Raw genomic sequence first — 17,292 nt, forward strand, 5'->3', positions numbered from 1 at the left:
GGCTACACAAAGGGGAAAGGCGGAGGCAACTGCAAAACCTTACAGAACGTGTTTGGCCTGCTCTGACCAGGACCCGTGGTTACTGGGGAAAGGAGTTAGCCACCCAGGTCAGCCTGAGCGGCCACAGTGGATGAGGGGCACTGGGCAGGACGTTTGGAGTGCCGGGGAGGCAGCAGCATGAAAGGGACCAAGTGCTTGGCGTTTACTGGGGAGAGGGGGACAGCCCCCCGAGTCTGGGAGGCTCGCCTGCCTCTACAGGGCGCTCGGGGGAGTGGAGGGCCCCGCCCAGACTTGTGTTGGCCCCGCCCTGTGTACTCAGCCGGCGGGCTCTGGGCGGGCGAGGGCGCAAAGGGCAGGGAGCCAGGCTCAGCCGACAGCCTGCTACGGGGCAGCACCAGCTGGAGGCGAGGTACTCTGCACAGGAACAGCTCCAGGTGACACCAGGGGACTGAAGACACTCCCGCCAGGAGCTCAGCAGGTAACCTCTTCCAGCTCCTTCAAGCCCGGAACGAGGGTTTATTGTTTGTGGCAAGCAGTGACATACAGAAACTGGGGGTCAGACCCCAGCTCTGCCGTTGATTCCCTGTGTGGCCTTGGGTGGGTATCTGTGAGCCTCAGTTTCACCATCTGTAAGAGGGGTCCAAAGACAGCCAGCCTCACCTGAAAGGCAACAGAGATAGCACCTATTTGCTCAGAACCACTGCAGGCCATTTAAAGCATCAAACCTGGGAGGGAGATTCAGCAGAAGCTATGCGATTTCGGCCCCACTGTCAGGACAGGAAGGTCCACGGCAAAGCTAACTCTGAGCCTGAGCCTCGGGGCCTGGTAAAGGCAGCGGAGACAGGGAGGCCTCCCTGCCTGCCTTTTGGGGATCGGGGTCTCCGTGAACGTTCAGCACCACCCTTTGAGGCCGTGCCAGATTCACACCCCAGCTGGACGACTCCGGAAATTCCCGCTGCCCTCTGAAATGCCTACGCCTGCCTTGCAGAGTCGCAGAGATTACAGGGTGGGTGCCCTGGAGCCCTGCTTTCCTCGTCCATAAAACAGGAATAATAATAGCACCAAGGTCAAAGAGGTCAAAGCGAAGTTCGTGAGGGCTGAGAGGGCCCGGCGCCCCGGGACACCTGTGCACGGCGTAAATGTCAGCTGCTGTTTCTGGGGCGGTCATTATCATCTCCAGTTTACCATTAGGGAGAGGAGGCTAGGGGTCTGGGGGCGGGAGGAGGACCGTCTTCCGGGTCTCACAGAAAGGAGGCCGTGGACCTGGGATCCGGTCGGGGTCCGGATTTGAGTGACATGAGTGAGACACTCACCTCCAGTGCAGAATTCACGAGACGCCCAGTCTCGTGACTCAGTCATCGAGATAAATTATATTTTCAGACAATATTTAAGAAATTGTGAAGCGATGCCAAATAGATCTGTGAACTTGACACCGAGTCCAGTAAAGACGGGATCACTAACCGCGCTCATTCGGGCGGCTTAAATGTTGTGTCAAAATGTTATTCATCTTGAAGGCTGATTTTTCTGGCTCCTCCTTAAACTTTGCATGGAGGTCGGGAGGGAGCGCATTGCTCACCCCACCCTCGTCCCAACCCTGCGGTGGTGATAGCGCTGGCTTTGGGCCTCGGGTGTGTACACCCTGCTTTCTCCCTAAATAAAAGCCAAGAGAGGGAGCATTCGAAGATAGTTTTCAAATTAAGCAGACCGGGTCAACAAGCCAATGACCCAAATCATGGAAGATTCTTTTTTCCCAAGAGTTCTGAAACTCGGGAGGGTCTTTTGAGGAAGAAGGCATGCACTTTGGGAGAGCCGTGGGCCCGCAGAGCCATCATGGCTGGTTTCTGATGACAGGAGATGCCCAGGGAGATGTCGGGAAGGCCCAGGGGGGCTAGAGGGCACCAGTCCACACAGGCACACCTGTCCCACTCGAGGGTCGAGCGTTACCCAGTGTCACAGTGTCCTCAGCCTCTTTCCCTCTGCCCAGAGCTGGGCCGGAAGTGGTTAAGGATTTGAGCGTCTAAGTCACACGGAAACTAGCTCTGCCCATTCATAGCTTCCTGACCTGGGGATGGACAGTCTCTCTGCTCTAGCCACTTAATCACAAATGTGAGTTGGGGGCACACTAGCTCAAGCAGGGCAAGCAAGGTGCCCGTCCTAGGGGTGACAGGATTACATCGCTGGCCTTGGTTTCTTTATCTGTGTAGTGGGGGCGTAATGGGCCACCATCAGGAGGACCAGAGACAAAGGAAGTCAGGTGCTTGGTCCCAAGGCCAGGACGAGTGTGAGGCAAGTGAGGCTCCTTGGGGGCCAGACGCAGGGGGATACTCACCCTCAGGTGTGGATTCGGCACCTGCCCACCCGCAGGAGGATACCTGCCTGCATGCTGCACCTGAGTACCTCTTCTGCCTTCCCCTAGTCCTGGCCCTTATAACCTGGCTCGGATAACCTTCACTTACTGCTACCTGCTGTCCTTCTCAGCTTTCAATGTTTGGTGCAACACTGAACATAAGACAGCGAGTTCTAAGCCTTCCACGAACATCCACTGTCGATATACTCTGAATTGAGCGTTTCTGCAGCAAGACATCAGTTACCGGGTGCTCCGAAAACACCCAGCTCGATCCTGACAAAGGCACCGCTTCCCCTGGGCCCACACAGTTCCATACCGGGGTGCAGAGCTTGGGGAGCACCATGAGGGGTGGATTTGAGTCCTCACTGGCCCCCCTGTGCAGGAGGCAGGCTGCAGCCCTCACAGTTTCTACCACGTCCCCAGCTCTGTGCTGGGGACAGGGGAGATGCAGGACCACGAGGCCTGGCAGAGCAGGTCCGCTGGTCATCCTCATTCACACTGACCTTGCCTTTGGAGCTGGGGCGGAGCGGAAGGCTGGTTCTGCTGGGCAGGCCGGCCTGGCCCTGTTGGCAAAGTCCTCAACTGGGCCGCAAGGAGGGCTCACAGTTTGCCTACATTCCACTGCACTGATCAAAGGTGTTTCTGTTCACCCGGTGACTAACTCTGCCACCATCCCACCCTTCGAGGGCCTCCCCCCTCCATTGGACAATCATTTAGCTGCCAGCTGGCAAGGCCACCTCGGGCCGGCTCTCCGTCCGGGGCAGCCCGTGGGGCTTGGTCTTTCATCTGTTTCCAGGAGGGGCTTATTATTAACCTATAAGTGAAACGAGATGATAAGAACACGGTCACTGGTGCGAAAGAGCCACCGGGCTGAACACCACTCGGACTGTACCCCGTCGTCCTCACGGGGGTCACGAGGATGGCTGTGGGCGGGGCCTCTCTCAGCCCCTCGCCTGACAGACCGCGAGTGGGGGCTTCTGCACACAGCTGGTGTGAGCTGGGGATGAGCCCGGGCCGGAGGGTTTGCTCTGTTCCGCCACCGTGGACTAGTTCTCTGACCACTGAGGGACCCTGGGGAAATTCACCAAGCTCATCCCCTGGAACAGGGTCCCTCATCCTCGGCACTAGTGGCATTTAGGGCCAGGCCATTCTCTGCTGGGGGCCTGTCCTGTGCAGGGTAGGATGATAAGCAGCATCTCAAGCCTCCACCCCCACAATGCCCCCCACCCTGAATCATGACAATCAAAAATGTCTCCAGACATTTCTAAATGACCCCCGAGGGTCAAAATCACCCCAGTCTGAGAAACACTGATTTTCAGTTGTCTGTCTGTCTGTCTGTCGGTCTATTGCTACCACTTGTCCAGTGCTCGGTCCATACCACACATACCCACCTCAGTCCACCTTCTCCGTAAACACTGTGATGTATGAAGACTCTTGGGTAAGTGCCACGACCTCTCTGTGCCTCAGTTTCTCATCAGCGCATTGGGAAAATAGGATCCAACCCAGAGGGTTGTCGCAAGGGCCGGGGAAGTCGACGCCTGCAAATCAGAACCCAGATGCGTGTTCTCGTCATCGTTATGAACACGGCCATTGTCCACAGGAAGCGTGCGTTCAGAGGGCTCACAGTGCCTGGCCCAAGGTCTTACAATCATGGGGTTCACAGGGGCCTGTCTCGCTCCAGAGCTCTTTTTCTCGGAGGAAAGAGGGATGCCCAGCCAAGGAGGGGAGGGTGATCTCTCCGATCCAAGTCGCCCCTCTGCCCTCCTCCCGTGGGGCACACAGTCTTGCATCTCCATAGCCAATGAGAAGGCGAGGCCGTCCACAAGCACACACACCCCACACACCCATTCTCAGGGCAAGAAGTTGGAGACCCAGGTTTCTCTTGAGTTGCCGACTGACAGAATGGAAGACCCACAAGCAGTCCCTGAAAGGGCTGGGAATCTTTTCGGATGCTAGGCCGACCATGATTTGTGGGCCCCAAAGGCCAAGGCCTGCCTAGCCTGTGCCTGAGAACTTCCAGCCTGGTCGTCTGTGTCAGAGCTTAAATCCTCACTGGTGACTCTAATGTGAAGCCTGGTGTGAAACCTGGCCTCAAGAACACAGCTGGGCAGCGGAGAAATAAAGAAATTTTCTCATCTGAATGACCCCCCGACACGGCGAAAGACATAACCCACGTTCTCAAAATGCTAGAACCACAAACACAAGTCTGACTTCACAAACAAAACCCTCTGCCACATGGCAGCTGGTGCTGAATGTCAGGTAAGGCCATAAAAACACAACGACTAACACCATCGGCTCATGAAAGAGAGGACACTTTGACATCGCCTTCGAACTTTGTCCCTTTCGACACGAAAGATGGCTTTTTCAAACGAATTGGGTTTTTTCGGATGAAAAAAACTCTATAGCTGATGTGTTTCTCTCATTCGCTGGAGGCTGGAGAAGACACCGCAGGAATTGTTGCCTGAGCCTCGGCTTTGCCATCCACGAAGTGGGCAGAAAGAGCTCTTGCCTGACTGAGCCATGGATCGGCCCGTCCCGGTTTGCTCAGGACTTGCGCTGTTTTCACACAGAAGTCAAGTCCTGCGCCCCGAACACCCTCATCCCAGGGCGGCCTGGACAGCAATAGCAATGACAATAATGACGATTATCCTAATCACACCTAACACTCACGTGCCAGGCCCTGCCCACGGCACCTTGCGTATGCTCATTTAATTCTCGAGACAACCTCTTAAGGTGGATGCGTCCTATGATTATCATCTCTGTTTTACAGAAGAGGAAACAGAGGCCCAGCGAAGCTCAGGAACTTGCCCAGTTCGAGACCCAGCGTGTGTCCCCAGAGCCCACACTCTTGTCCTACACGCCAGACTACTCCATCCTGCAATAGCTCAGCCCAGAGGTGGCACGTGGCCAGCTCTTCCTACACGTCAGATGTGACGATCGTTCCTGTTTTATTAGTTGTGCCGTCTTTGGGGCATTAAAAGACTTGCCTTCCTGTTGTTAACTTTTAATTGCTAAACGTTTAAGGTTTAATTAAGGTTTCATTCCTAAGCATTCCCTCGGACCCCAGACATTTCACCTCCCCCTGTAAGGGCTGGATGCATTCATTTCTGCCTATACCGATATCGGCCAGTAGGTGGCAGTAATCTTTGGGATTTTTTTTTTTTTTGGTTTTTTTTTTTTGGTCCCCTCTAAATCCTCCTGCTCTTCACAAAATCTGAAGGGCAGGAGCAATTTTACAACACATGTGTCATCACTCCGGCAGAAAGCAATGCTATCTGAATCCAGGTCGTCACAGCCAAAGATGCTCAAATGGCTTTTTCTTTATTTCAGTCCCCTCGGCCCTGGAGTCCTGAGAGGCGACTTAAAACGTGCGAAGGGCAGGGTCATGTAACCCCCACTGTGTGGGATAAAAAACTTGCTCTTACGCCTGCACACGGCCCACTTCTCCCAGCCCAAGGATTTTACAGAAATGCCGACACTTTTATTGGAAGCAGACCCCAACTTGGACTGATTTAAATGGAATAACGGGAGCTGTAAACGTTTGTAAACCCATCGGTAAATAAGTTTTAGCTGTGGAAAAAGCTGGCTGTAGGTAGAGACCTAGTCCAGAATGGGTACATTTGTGCATGTGGCCTTGGTCAAGGCATTTAACCTATGAACCTCAGTTTTACCATCTGTAAAATTAGGATGATGGTACCATTATCTTGTTGGTTTGCTCTAAGACATAAATTATACGACAAGCAAAACTTTCTGAAGTTTTTCCACATGTGGTAAGCACTCACCAAATTTGTTGTTGCGTTGTTGTTGTTGTTGTTGTTGTTATTTTATCATTACTATTAATATGAGTTATTTTTACACACAGAAGGTTCAACTCCTGGTCAGTCTTACTATGGGCAACATTTTATTCCTCAGCTCCCTCAGTCCTCTTACTGGCAAAATGGGTATATGTCACCCAGGGTGATCCTGAGCAGGGACTGATAAACTTCCTGGAAAGGGTCAGACAGTAAATCTCTCAGGCACTGTAGGCCATATGGTCTCTGCTGTAACTACTCGGCTTGGCCCCTGTAAATGAAAACAGCCATATGTAGACGATATAGAAACGAATGTCCAAGGCTGTCTCCTAATAAAACTTTATTCGTGGATACCAATATTTAAATTTTATAAAATGTTCATGTGTCACAATCCACGATTCTTCTGATTTTTTTATTGTTGTTGTTGCTGTTTCACTGCTCATACATGTGAAAGCCATTCTTAGCTCACCGGCCATCCTAAGGCAGGTGGCGGGCTGGATTTGCCCCGCGGCTCTCATTTGCTGACCTTGGTCTTGAAGATTCAGTATTACATTCATAATGTCCCATTGGTAGATGAAGTGAACAGAAAATATTGCAAACCATCTAGGGTCAGGTAGGTTTCCGCACTGCTCAGCTTTATTATGTAGTGTGGTTAGAAAACATGTAAAATTCCCAGATCCTGTTATCGACTAAATTCTTCCCAGAGAACAAGTGACCCTTTTTGACCTCCATAATTTCTGATTACTCAATGTGTCGATTACCAGAGCATAAAAACTCCTACTGTGGGCGAGAGGCCCAGGGGGATCCTTGGAGATGCACCGGCTGCTTTCAGCCGAAAGTCCTGGCTTTTATCCTGAAAGCCCCCAGAGCAGGGGAGCCAGCGGCCAGGTCTCTGGAGCGGGGTGACACTGGAATCGTCATGTGAGAGGCAGCAAGGCAGCAAGTCTTGGCATCGCCGAGAGAGCTTCTGGAACCAGATGGACCCTGGGTCAGGTCCTTGCTCGGCCACTTGCTGGATCTGTGTGTCCTGGGTGAGTGTGGGAGACGCGCATCCCTCCTGAGGGGAGGTAACAATATCTGGAACGTTCGAGTCATCGGGAGCACAGCAGCCTGTGTTTGAATCTTGCCTCTGCCATCACCACGTGGGTGACCTTGGGAAAGTGATCGAACACCCGTGACTCAGCTTCCTCACGTGCGGAACGGCATGATGATGACATGCATGTTACAGGGTGCCGTCGGGCTCCGTGAGATGACAGCGGTAACGCACCCGGAAGACAGTGCTTGGAAGGAGAACGTGCTACATAATTGCTTACTATCATCGTTATGATTGCAGCCAGGCTCTCGGGAGGGTCAGTGATGACGTGGGCACATGCCCAGCTCGGTGCCTGCCAGATGAAGGGTGCTTACCAATGGTTAGTCCCTCGGTTCGACCGATAAACATTAATTAGCACGTGATAAATGCACATGCAGCACTGAGAACAGGAGATGCAGCGGTGGACAAAGACAGTCCTGCCCTCGTGGTATTGGCAACTTCTCGGGTAAGGGAGACCGAAGTTAAATATTCTGTTTCTCCCTCCAAGTCTGGCCAATTGTTACTTCATTCCAAAACCATCTGCCTCGTGCTCCCTACCACGGCCCGCTCTTGTTATGCTACCAATTTACTTTTATTCACAGCATCGAACCCTATGTGTTTTGTTTAACAAACATTATGTGTCGCTTATTAGGAGCTAGACATGATTCTCATCACTCTACAAGCGTGAACTCATCGAGTCCCTGTAGGAGTCCTGGGAGGCACAGAGAGGCTAATGAACTCATCCGAGGGCACACGGCAATGAGAGGCAGAGAAGGTTCAAGTCCAGGTGGTCCCGCCCCATCCCGACTTTGTATTGATAACCACTGCATCGTACTGTCTTCGTTGGAAATGGCCTCGTTCATGGATTTCTTGTCTGTCTGTCTGTTTGCCCGCCCCCCAGACTGCAGCTCGGGGAGGTCAGGGGGCCTGGTCTCTTTCCTTCACAGTTGTGACCTGAGTACCTGGCCCAGCATGAGGTGCAGAGTTAGTGTTCAATATATAGTTGTTGAATCGATGAATGAATGAAAATATAGCCAAATAAAGTTATCGTTACAAGTAGTACTGAGTGTTTTGGGGGGGTGGGGAGCCAGTGCTATGAAAAGGTTTTAACAGACCTAATTCTGTCTGAGGCTCAGAGAATACTAAACACTGTGTTATTTTAATGATCCTCATTCTAATATCTCCTGGATATAATAGCTGTGACTGGCTGGGAGGGAAGAAAATGCTACACACACTGAATACTTTTCATGATGATAAATATTTACTCCCCAGCAATGAACTGCAGTTGAAAATTGGAGCTGTATTTGCCTTTAATTCTGTTGAATAATGAGTCCAAATTCTCCTCTCACTCCCCAAAATAAATCTAAGCAGTTGGTCTACCCTGGGCTTGTGATGACACATAGCAGTAACTTGTCGCCTTAGTTACACAGACAGGAGTATTTGTCTTGGGTTTTAATTTCTCTCTCTCTCTCTCTCTCTCATTTTTTCTCTATTGCAGGAACAATGGGTAACCAAATGAGTGTCCCACAGAGGGTTGAAGACCAAGAGAATGATTCGGAAAGAGACACTTACAAGGTAATGCGGTTAACGGCCTCTGGTAGGCAGAGTCGGGGACGACGGCAGAATAAATGGCCGGCTTAGTGCTCATCACACACACATGATTGACGATGAGGCGCCCTTCCCGGGGGTTGTTCACTTGTATTCACGCAGCCCGTTTAAAATGCAGGCTCCAGCTCCCCACCTAAGATGCGCTGAATCAGTAATTGCAGGGCTGGGAGCCTATGGATCCCGTGTCTTTAAAGACGTCTCAGGTGATTCCTCTGGAGCCGATTTGGTACCTGGACCCAGATGGGTTTGGACCAGTGGTTCTCAACTGTCGGTGATTTTGCCTGTCCCCTCCAGGGGACACCCTGCAATGTCTGGAAACATTTTTGGTTGTCACACCTCAGGTAGTGCTACTGGTCAAGTAGGTAGATACCAGAGTTACTGCTAAGCATCCCACAATGCACAGAACGGTCCCACGATAAAGAATGACCTGGCCCAAAAAGTGGGCATGGCAACGATGAGAAACCCAGATGTAGCTCGGTAGTTCACAGCCTCGGCTGTACACGAGAATCATCTAGGAAACGTTAGAATATTGCAATGCTAGAGTTGTACCCTAGACCAGTTATGTCAGACTCGGCGTGTGCAAAGGAGGGCAGGCATCCACATTTTCCAGGCTTCTCCTTGGATCGTCTACGACCAGGTAGCAGAAGGCCTGACTTTGCACCCTCAGCATTTCTGAGATCAATTCAGTTTAAAACCTGGAACCCAGTTAAACATGGAAATCCCTACAGGAGGAAGATAATACCCATGAACAAACATTGATCATGTCATGGAGGGAATTCCTGCTCCGAATGGAAGGCTGGATCTGATCAAATGGGCTTAAAACGCCTTGTGGGTTTCAAGCCTGAGTGCATGTTAGCATTATCCAGGCTACTTTTCAAACTCCTGCTGGCTAGCCTCCCAGACCAACACACACACACCTTCCGGGAAGGGGCCCAGGTGTCAGCAGTTCCTCATACTCGCCAGACGACTCCAGGTCTGGGAGCTGCTGGTCTCCAGGGGACAGACAGTCACAGCAACGAGCAGAGCAGTGGGGTGAAGCCCACTCCCAGGGACCGTCAAGCTGCTCCCAGGGTCTCCTAGTTCATCGGGAGGTGCAAAACAGCATTAACACTGGCGGTCGATTCCAAAACGCTTTTAAAAATCCTGTGAGCCAAACGGATCAAACGTGCACACCCAGGATCGGCTTGGGAAAGCCAGACAGCCGTAACCTCAGGACGGAGTGGTCACGTGCGTTCGATGTTTAGAGTCTGAGACTTCTTGGTAGAGTTCGTGATGATGCGAGAACACGGGCTTATTTCTAACAACGAAAACCGGCAAAAGAATAGAAAGAAAAGTCTTCTGTTCCCCGCCAAGAGGTCCCACCTTTAGGGAGTCGCTATTTAGTCTTTTAGTGTTTGTTTTTCTCTGTACTTATTAACGTATATTATACTACTAATAGAATTAGCAAAATAAGACAATATGCGAAGGCCTTAGCACATGATTAATATTCCATTCATGTCAACTATTAGTGGTCTAATTTAAAGTTTTATGTTAAAGAGGACATTATACGACATACACTCTTTGGCAACATTTTTCTTTCCGTGTGAGTGCGTGTGTATGTACATAATACATGTGTGTACATATATATATATCTTTTTTAATATCTGCAATAAATAACAGAAGAGAAAAAAAAGAACAGGATAGAGCTGGTAACAGCGAAGGCGGAGGGAGCAGGTGTGGAGCAGATGAAAAGCAACCGGGAACTTCCCGTGTGTGACCAGGTTGTTGACTAAAGGCGGGCTGCGGACGGTCCGTGCGCGGGACCGGGGAATGAGGTGACCCTCACAGGGTGGGAATGGGCGTGCTAAGTCCTTGCTCCCCACCGGTCAGACAGGTAGCCCGGGGTGGCGTCCCTACGGCGGGGAGATGAAGCCTAGACAAGGGAGTGTTCTCACGATCACAGGAATCCGGCCCTCGGGTGAGATTTCGTTTCTCTGCGGCGTGATAGAACACTGGGCAGTTTCTAAAAACGCAGCCTTTACATTAAGCTCAGTTTCGTGAGGCACCCGTGGGGCCTCGGCTTCTGATTTCCCCAAAGACTCGACTTTTATGGGCTCGTGCTCTGTTCCAGGCGGCATCCGGGAGTGAGTGCGCTCAGAACGGGATGATCGTGTCGACCCGCACGGCTCAGCACTGCGATCAAGGTCGGTGCCACGGGGGTGGCTGCTCCGCTCCGGGCGGGGAAGGGGCTGCTGACCCCGCCTGTGGTCAGACAACACGGAGGGACTCACTTTGAAAACACTTGCGTTAGTTTCCTGGGGCTGCCCTAACGACCTCTCACACACTGGGTGGCTTAAATAGCACACGTTCACTGACGCGCCGTGCGGGGGACCAGGAGTCTGACACGAAGACGGCAGCCGGGTTGGTGCCTTCCGAGAACCGTGAGGGGAACCCGTCAGAGCTTCCGGTGGCCTCGGGTGTTCCTCGGCTTCTAGATGGTTCTCCCTGTGTCCCACAGCGTCTTCCTTTCTACACATGTCTGTCTCTGTGTCCACGTTTCCCTTTCTAATAAGGACACGGCCTCACGGGATCGGGGCCCACCTCAATCGACCTCGTTTTAACTTGGTCGTCTGCAAAGACCTTATTTCCAACAGAGGGCACAGGCCCTGGGCATTAGGACTTCCCCTTCGGGACGGAGAGGGGACATAACTCAACTCTCGACAACACTCCTCTCTCCTGAGTAGCTATGACAGCTGGGAGAGGCCGAGGATTTACAGCTGATAAGATGAAAGCAACGGGTAAAAACACTCGGAGTTCGGCATCTGGCATCGGCATCTGGCGTCACACAAACCTAGGCGAAAGCCTGCGGCAGCTCACCAGCCGTGTGGCCTGGAGCAAGTCATTTTAGTTTCTAAGCCTCAGTTTTCTCGTCCCAATGCGAGGATGAGAATACTTCCCTCACAGAAATTGCTGAGAGGATTCAAGGAGATCCTTTAGGAAGCATTTTGCATATTACCCAGCACTCAGGGATTCCTCAGACACTGATAAACTAAACAAGAGAATTCTCCCTCTATGAGGGAAGTTTTAACACTGGACAATATACTTATTTGATTGTCCCCTGGAGGATGGGACTATAAATTCAACGCGTCAAATGTGGCTGGCCTCTATTAGGTGAAGAATATACATAAATTATAAGTTATATAAGCAGCAGCAGCATAGCCCAGGGGTTGAAGGTAAGAACTCCAGAATCTGACTGCTTGCTTCGCCACTACCAGCTGTGTGCCCTTGAGCAAGTAACTTAACCTCTCTGAGCCTCAGCCTTCTTATCTGTAAAGCGGGATCATAAAAGTACCTACGGCGTAGTATGAGGTGCGATAAACGCACAGATTTCAGCGCCTGGCGCATCGTAAGTGCTCTGAATGCATTAGCTTCGTTATTCTAGGACGGTTGCTGTCACTGACATGTAAGTTTCTGGGCGTCCGTTTCGAGTCCCCGAACGATGAGGAGCTGAATCACTTCAGAGATTTTAGAATTTCCTAGTGTAAGGAAAAGAGGCCTTTCTGTCTCCCTTCTCCACGCTCTCCCACTCACAGCGCTTCTGAGGCCAGACGTGTGGGTTTCCCACCGCACGCAGTTCTGCACCGCTGGCTGGAGTCCTACGGTCACCGGTTGCCGGGGGCGGGGGATGGAGCGGGGCTATTAAAAGAGGCACAAGGGAATTTGGGGGATAATGAAGAGGTTTTAGGTTTTTTTTTTTTCACTCAATAGAGAGGTTTTATATCTTGATTATGGCAGTGGTTACATGCCTATACCTTTGTCGAAACCCTTTAAACTGTGCTCTTAAAGTTGGTGAATTTTATTGTATGGAAATACCCCGACCAGATAAATCTGATTCGAAAGTACTATCAAGGTACGAAGGAGTCTTTTAAAAAATCAGCATCGTCAAAAGAAACATCAACGAAAGACAGGAAAAATTAAACTCGAAAATGTATCTTTTCAATGAAAAAAAAAATCAGCTGCTACTTCGGAGGGGTGTGTTTTGCTCACTCGGTTCCGTCGCGTCGTCTGAATTCAGTGCGGGTAGGAGGGGGAAGCCACAAGAAGGCATTCTGGGAAGACACGGCGTCGCTTAGCTATTGTCATCCTGTCCCCTGGCTTCCGTACCCAGCCCACGAGAGGGAGACCTCGGGAGACAGTCGCCCGGCACCCCCTGACCTCCCACCCGCCGTGGGACGTGTGACCACACTGCCTGTCATCGAATCGGACAACCTGTGAGGGGGACCAGGCCTCACAGCCTACTTCACGCCTCATCCCTCCAGCCGAAGGTCTGGACCCCTGAGCGTTTCGCGCACACGCATCACTGCAAAGCGCAAAAGAGAAACTGAACCTCCAGTGGTTCAGAGACCGTGAGGTTACGAGGGACAGGGCAGCGGTCCTGCACGCCACCCCCAGGCCAGACCAAACTGACCCTCCTAGAGAGAGAACTTGCTGTTCCCTGCGGCAGGACCCTGGCGGAGCTGAGGCCACGACCCCTGTTAGTGCTCAACAATCGCTTTTCCAACGCGTAAGGTGAGATTGTGGCGGCCGCCGCGCACCTTCTTCGCTCAAAAGCTGAAAGGAGAAGGTAAAATCTAAGCCTGGAGATTCTGGGAAGGAAGGACCTGGAAAGGCTTTTAACCACCAGGACCGAAATTGTTTCCTAAGTTTAGTTTTTCACCAAAGACCCTTAAGGAGACGTGTGGCAATGATTGACATAAAACTGAGCTCGTGAGAGCACAGATAATGCTGTGATGATTTAACTGATATTTTCTTCTTCTACAACAAAAACATGGTTAAAAGGACAGATCGGCCATTGAGGAAGACCCCAGAATCACCCCCCACTGAGGAAGGGCTGAGGCTCTGGAGTGAGGCCAGAGGAAAGGGCAAGCTACGGACACCTGGAGGCGCATTTTAACCAGATCTTGAAGTGGAGTAAACACTTCTCCCCACGGTTCTAATCCTAGAGTGCATTTATTTTTTAATTCCTGCTTTTCACATCTTTATACCAAACGTGGAAGAATTTAGCAACACTTCTCACTTAATGAAAAGTAATAAATCAACGAGACCAAACCCATGATAAGATGCCATCCGAATTTCTGGAAGTTTAACAATTAAAGCAACATATTAGTGAGCAAGATCTGATACATGCGAAACACACCTCAAATATCGTGTATTTCTGGGGACAAGAGAGAGAACACATAAGCCGACTCTGCCTCCATTTGTAGCTACAAAAGCTGCGGTGTGTACCGGTGATTCTGAGTAGTGCTGGACCAGCAGCACCCCATCACCAGGAACTAGTTACACCTACAGAGCCTAGGGCCCCAGCTGAAAGCTCCTCAATCAGAACTGGGGGCGAGGCCTGCCGTCTGCCCTTGTGAGTTCTCTAGGAGATCAGACTCTCTCTCTCAGGCATGAGGACCCCCAGTATGAGGTCCCCTGGGAGGCGTGGAGAATTGGAAAGTCTCTGTGTCTAGAAGCCTCCACACCCTCCAGGCATGGCTGCCCTGTGGGAATCCCTCAGGAGACAGGAAGACATTTCAATGAAAACCCAATTTAGAGCTTTCAAATGAAATTTTCCAATTTGAAAAATGTCTAAACACTTTATTGGCCAAACACCATGCTGGCTACGTCAGCAGACTACATGATCGCCAAACTCTGATACTGTGTTTTTCCTTACTTCACATCTCTTAACACAGATACCTTGATATATTGTTTTTTAGCATCATCATCACCATCAGGTTATCACAGCTCAAAGCAGGAAACGTGTAAATCCCAAAGCCAACGCGAAGTGTGCTCACGGGGCACCCCGCCCATGTGCCCGTGCGGGCGGGAGGCCACCAGTGGCCGGTCCCCTTTGCAGCCCCACCGTTTCCTCTCAAACCAATAAACTGCCCTTGTGGTCGATTTATGAATTCTTTAAAAATGACCCCTGAGAGGTACACTGACTCCAGGTGACTTCAAAATCTCAAGTTTCTGACTTCCGGTCAAGATGGCGGAGCAAGTAAACATGGTGTTCTCCTCCTCTCATGACTGTATGGAAATCACAACTAACCGACAGAGCAACCATCGCAAACCAGCCAAGATCTGGCTGAATGGAAGCCCTACAGCTGGGGACACACGGAAGAGGCCACAGCGAGACTGGACACGGGGCGGAGACGCGGAACCGGGAGGTCCCGCACCCGCGTGCGGCGGTTAAAAACCGGGAGGGGTTTCTCGGCTCGGGGTCCCGACCCCACACCGGGCTCCCAGCCCCGGGTTCCAGTGCCAGGGACAGAAGTCCCCGTGACTGGTGGCTGTGGAAACCAGCGGAGACGGTGGCCGAGCGGGACGCAGGGCAGCGGGAGTCCCAGGCCCCGTTTAGAAGCCCCGCGCGCAGACTCACCGCTGAGCGACTCGCCCGGCCGCTCCGGCGCCGAGGCCGCAGCTGCGGGTGCCAGGGACACACGGGAGGAGCCGAGGTGTCGGGCTGCAGGGCGAGGGCCGGGGGGCGGCTTCCTCCCAGGCAGAAGTGCTGGCAGAGGCCTCGTTCCTTCGTCGGGCCCTCCCCGCCCAGCGTGCAGGCCGGGCCCAGGCCGCCGCCATATCTGAGTCTCCGCCGCCGGGCTGACCCAGGGCGCCCCGCCCAGGCGGCTCCCTGAGGCCCCGCCCCCAGCGTGCGGCCGCCCAAGCCGCTGCCTGCGGCTTTCCCATACACGCTGCCTGTCTTGGCGCATGCTGCAGACTTTCCTAAAACCTCTCAAAGATGCACAAACCCCAAACGAGCATCATTGGCCTCGGCGTGTCCTGTACCTCTTGCTGAGCAGCCCCAACCCAGCTCCATTTGGGGCTTGGCCTCTCGACCCACCTCTAAATCCAGCAGAAGTAGCAGCCATCTGCATATTGCTTGGTGGCTCATGCCAGGTGGCCCCGGGCAGGACACAGACTGCAGCTGAACTTGGCCTGTGGCAGGGCCTCTCCCAGGAGGTCCCACGCTTAGCGGCTGGCTTCAGGCTAGAGTCAGAGCTGGAGCACACCCCACCTCATTCAAGGACAACATCCCACAGAGCAGACACGGCAGGCACCAGAGCCCTGCTAAAGTGAATCCTGCTCTATAGGGTCAGCCTCTGCACAGCAGCTCCTCCACTGTACTCAGAGCTGGTCCTGCTAATCCATCTGCCTGAGGCTCATCCCTCCCACTGATGTGCAAACAGCAACCAAAGCTCATCTACAGCAGGAGGGCACACACAACCATACAAGGGACACACCTGGAGCACCTGGCCCAGGTGACCAGAAAGACTGTGCCACTGTGTCCCACAGGACACTTACTACATAAAGCCTCCCTAACAAGACCAGGAGACATAGCAGCCCTGCCTAATACATAGAAACAAACACCGGGAGGCAGCCAAAACGGGGAGACAAAGAAACGTGTCCCAAATGAAGGAATAGAACAAAGCTCCAGAAAAGGAACAAGACAAAATGGAGACAAGCAATCTGCCAGATGCAGAATTCAAAACACTGGTTATAAGGATGCTCAATGAACTTAGGGGAAGAGTAGATGAACTCGGAACTTTCACAAAGAGATGGGAAACATAAAAATGGAGATAGAAAACATAAAGAACCAGTAAGAAATGAAGACTACGGTTACTGAAATGAAAAGTTCATTAGAGGAAATCAACAGTAGATTAGATGAAGCAGAGGATCGAATCAGTGATTCTAAAGATAAGGTACCAGAAAACACCCAATCAGAACAGCAACAAAAAAAAAGAATCCAAAAAAAAAAATGAGGATCGTTTAAGGGCCCTCTGGACAACAACAAGTGTACCAACATTCTCATTATAAGAATACCAGAAGAAAAGAGAGAGACCAGAGAAGTGAAAACCTATTTGAAGAAATAATGATGGAAAACTCCCCTAACCTGGGGAGAGAAATAAACATACGAGCCCAGGAAACCCAGAGAAGCCCACACCAAGACACATCGTAATTAAAATGCCGAAGGTTAAAGACAAAGAGAGAATCTTAAAAGCAGCAAGAGAAAAGCAGTTAGTTATCCACAAGGGAGCTTCCTCAAGACCATCAGCTGATTTCTCAACAGAAATGTTGTAGCCAGAGGCATTGACAGAACATATTCCAAGCTATGAAAAGCAAGGACCTACAACCAAGATGACTCTACCCAGCAAAGTTATCACTTAGGATTGAAGGACAGATAAAGAGCTTCCCAGACAAGAAAAAGGTAAAGGAATTCATCAACACCAAGTCATTATTACAATAAATGTTGGAGGGACTTCTTTAAAAAGAAGAAAAAGAAAAGAATAAGACCAAAAATATGAATAATAAAATGTCAATAACTACATATCTATCAACGGTTTAAATGTAAATGGATTGCATGCTCCAATCAAAAGATAGCGTGGCTGAATAGATAACAAAACAAGACCCTTACAAATGCTGCCTACAAGAGACTCACTTCAGATCGAAAAACA

The 17,292-nt window shown here is 51.3% G+C and overlaps 1 protein-coding gene across 5 annotated transcripts in view; it reads left to right on the top strand.

Annotated features, from left to right (window-relative positions):
• The first annotated feature begins 278 nt into the window (after window positions 1–278).
• BCAS1 (brain enriched myelin associated protein 1) overlaps window positions 279–17,292 on the top strand; it is a 77,507-nt gene continuing 60,493 nt past the window's right edge. For 2 of the 5 annotated variants that reach the window (XM_036229258.1, XM_036229259.1), the window contains exons 1-3: window positions 282–478; window positions 8,709–8,785; window positions 10,929–11,001. In XM_036229258.1, coding sequence (XP_036085151.1) covers window positions 8,714–8,785; window positions 10,929–11,001 — 145 coding nt within the window. In that variant the 5' untranslated portion in view covers window positions 282–478; window positions 8,709–8,713. Of the gene's footprint in view, window positions 479–8,708; window positions 8,786–10,928; window positions 11,002–17,292 lie in introns of all 5 variants that reach the window. The other 3 variants (XM_016120828.2, XM_016120827.2, XM_036229260.1) reach the window with 3 other exon arrangements.

This window comes from Rousettus aegyptiacus, unplaced genomic scaffold (genome assembly GCF_014176215.1).
Source record: "Rousettus aegyptiacus isolate mRouAeg1 unplaced genomic scaffold, mRouAeg1.p scaffold_m13_p_12, whole genome shotgun sequence".
Lineage (NCBI taxonomy): Eukaryota > Metazoa > Chordata > Mammalia > Chiroptera > Pteropodidae > Rousettus > Rousettus aegyptiacus.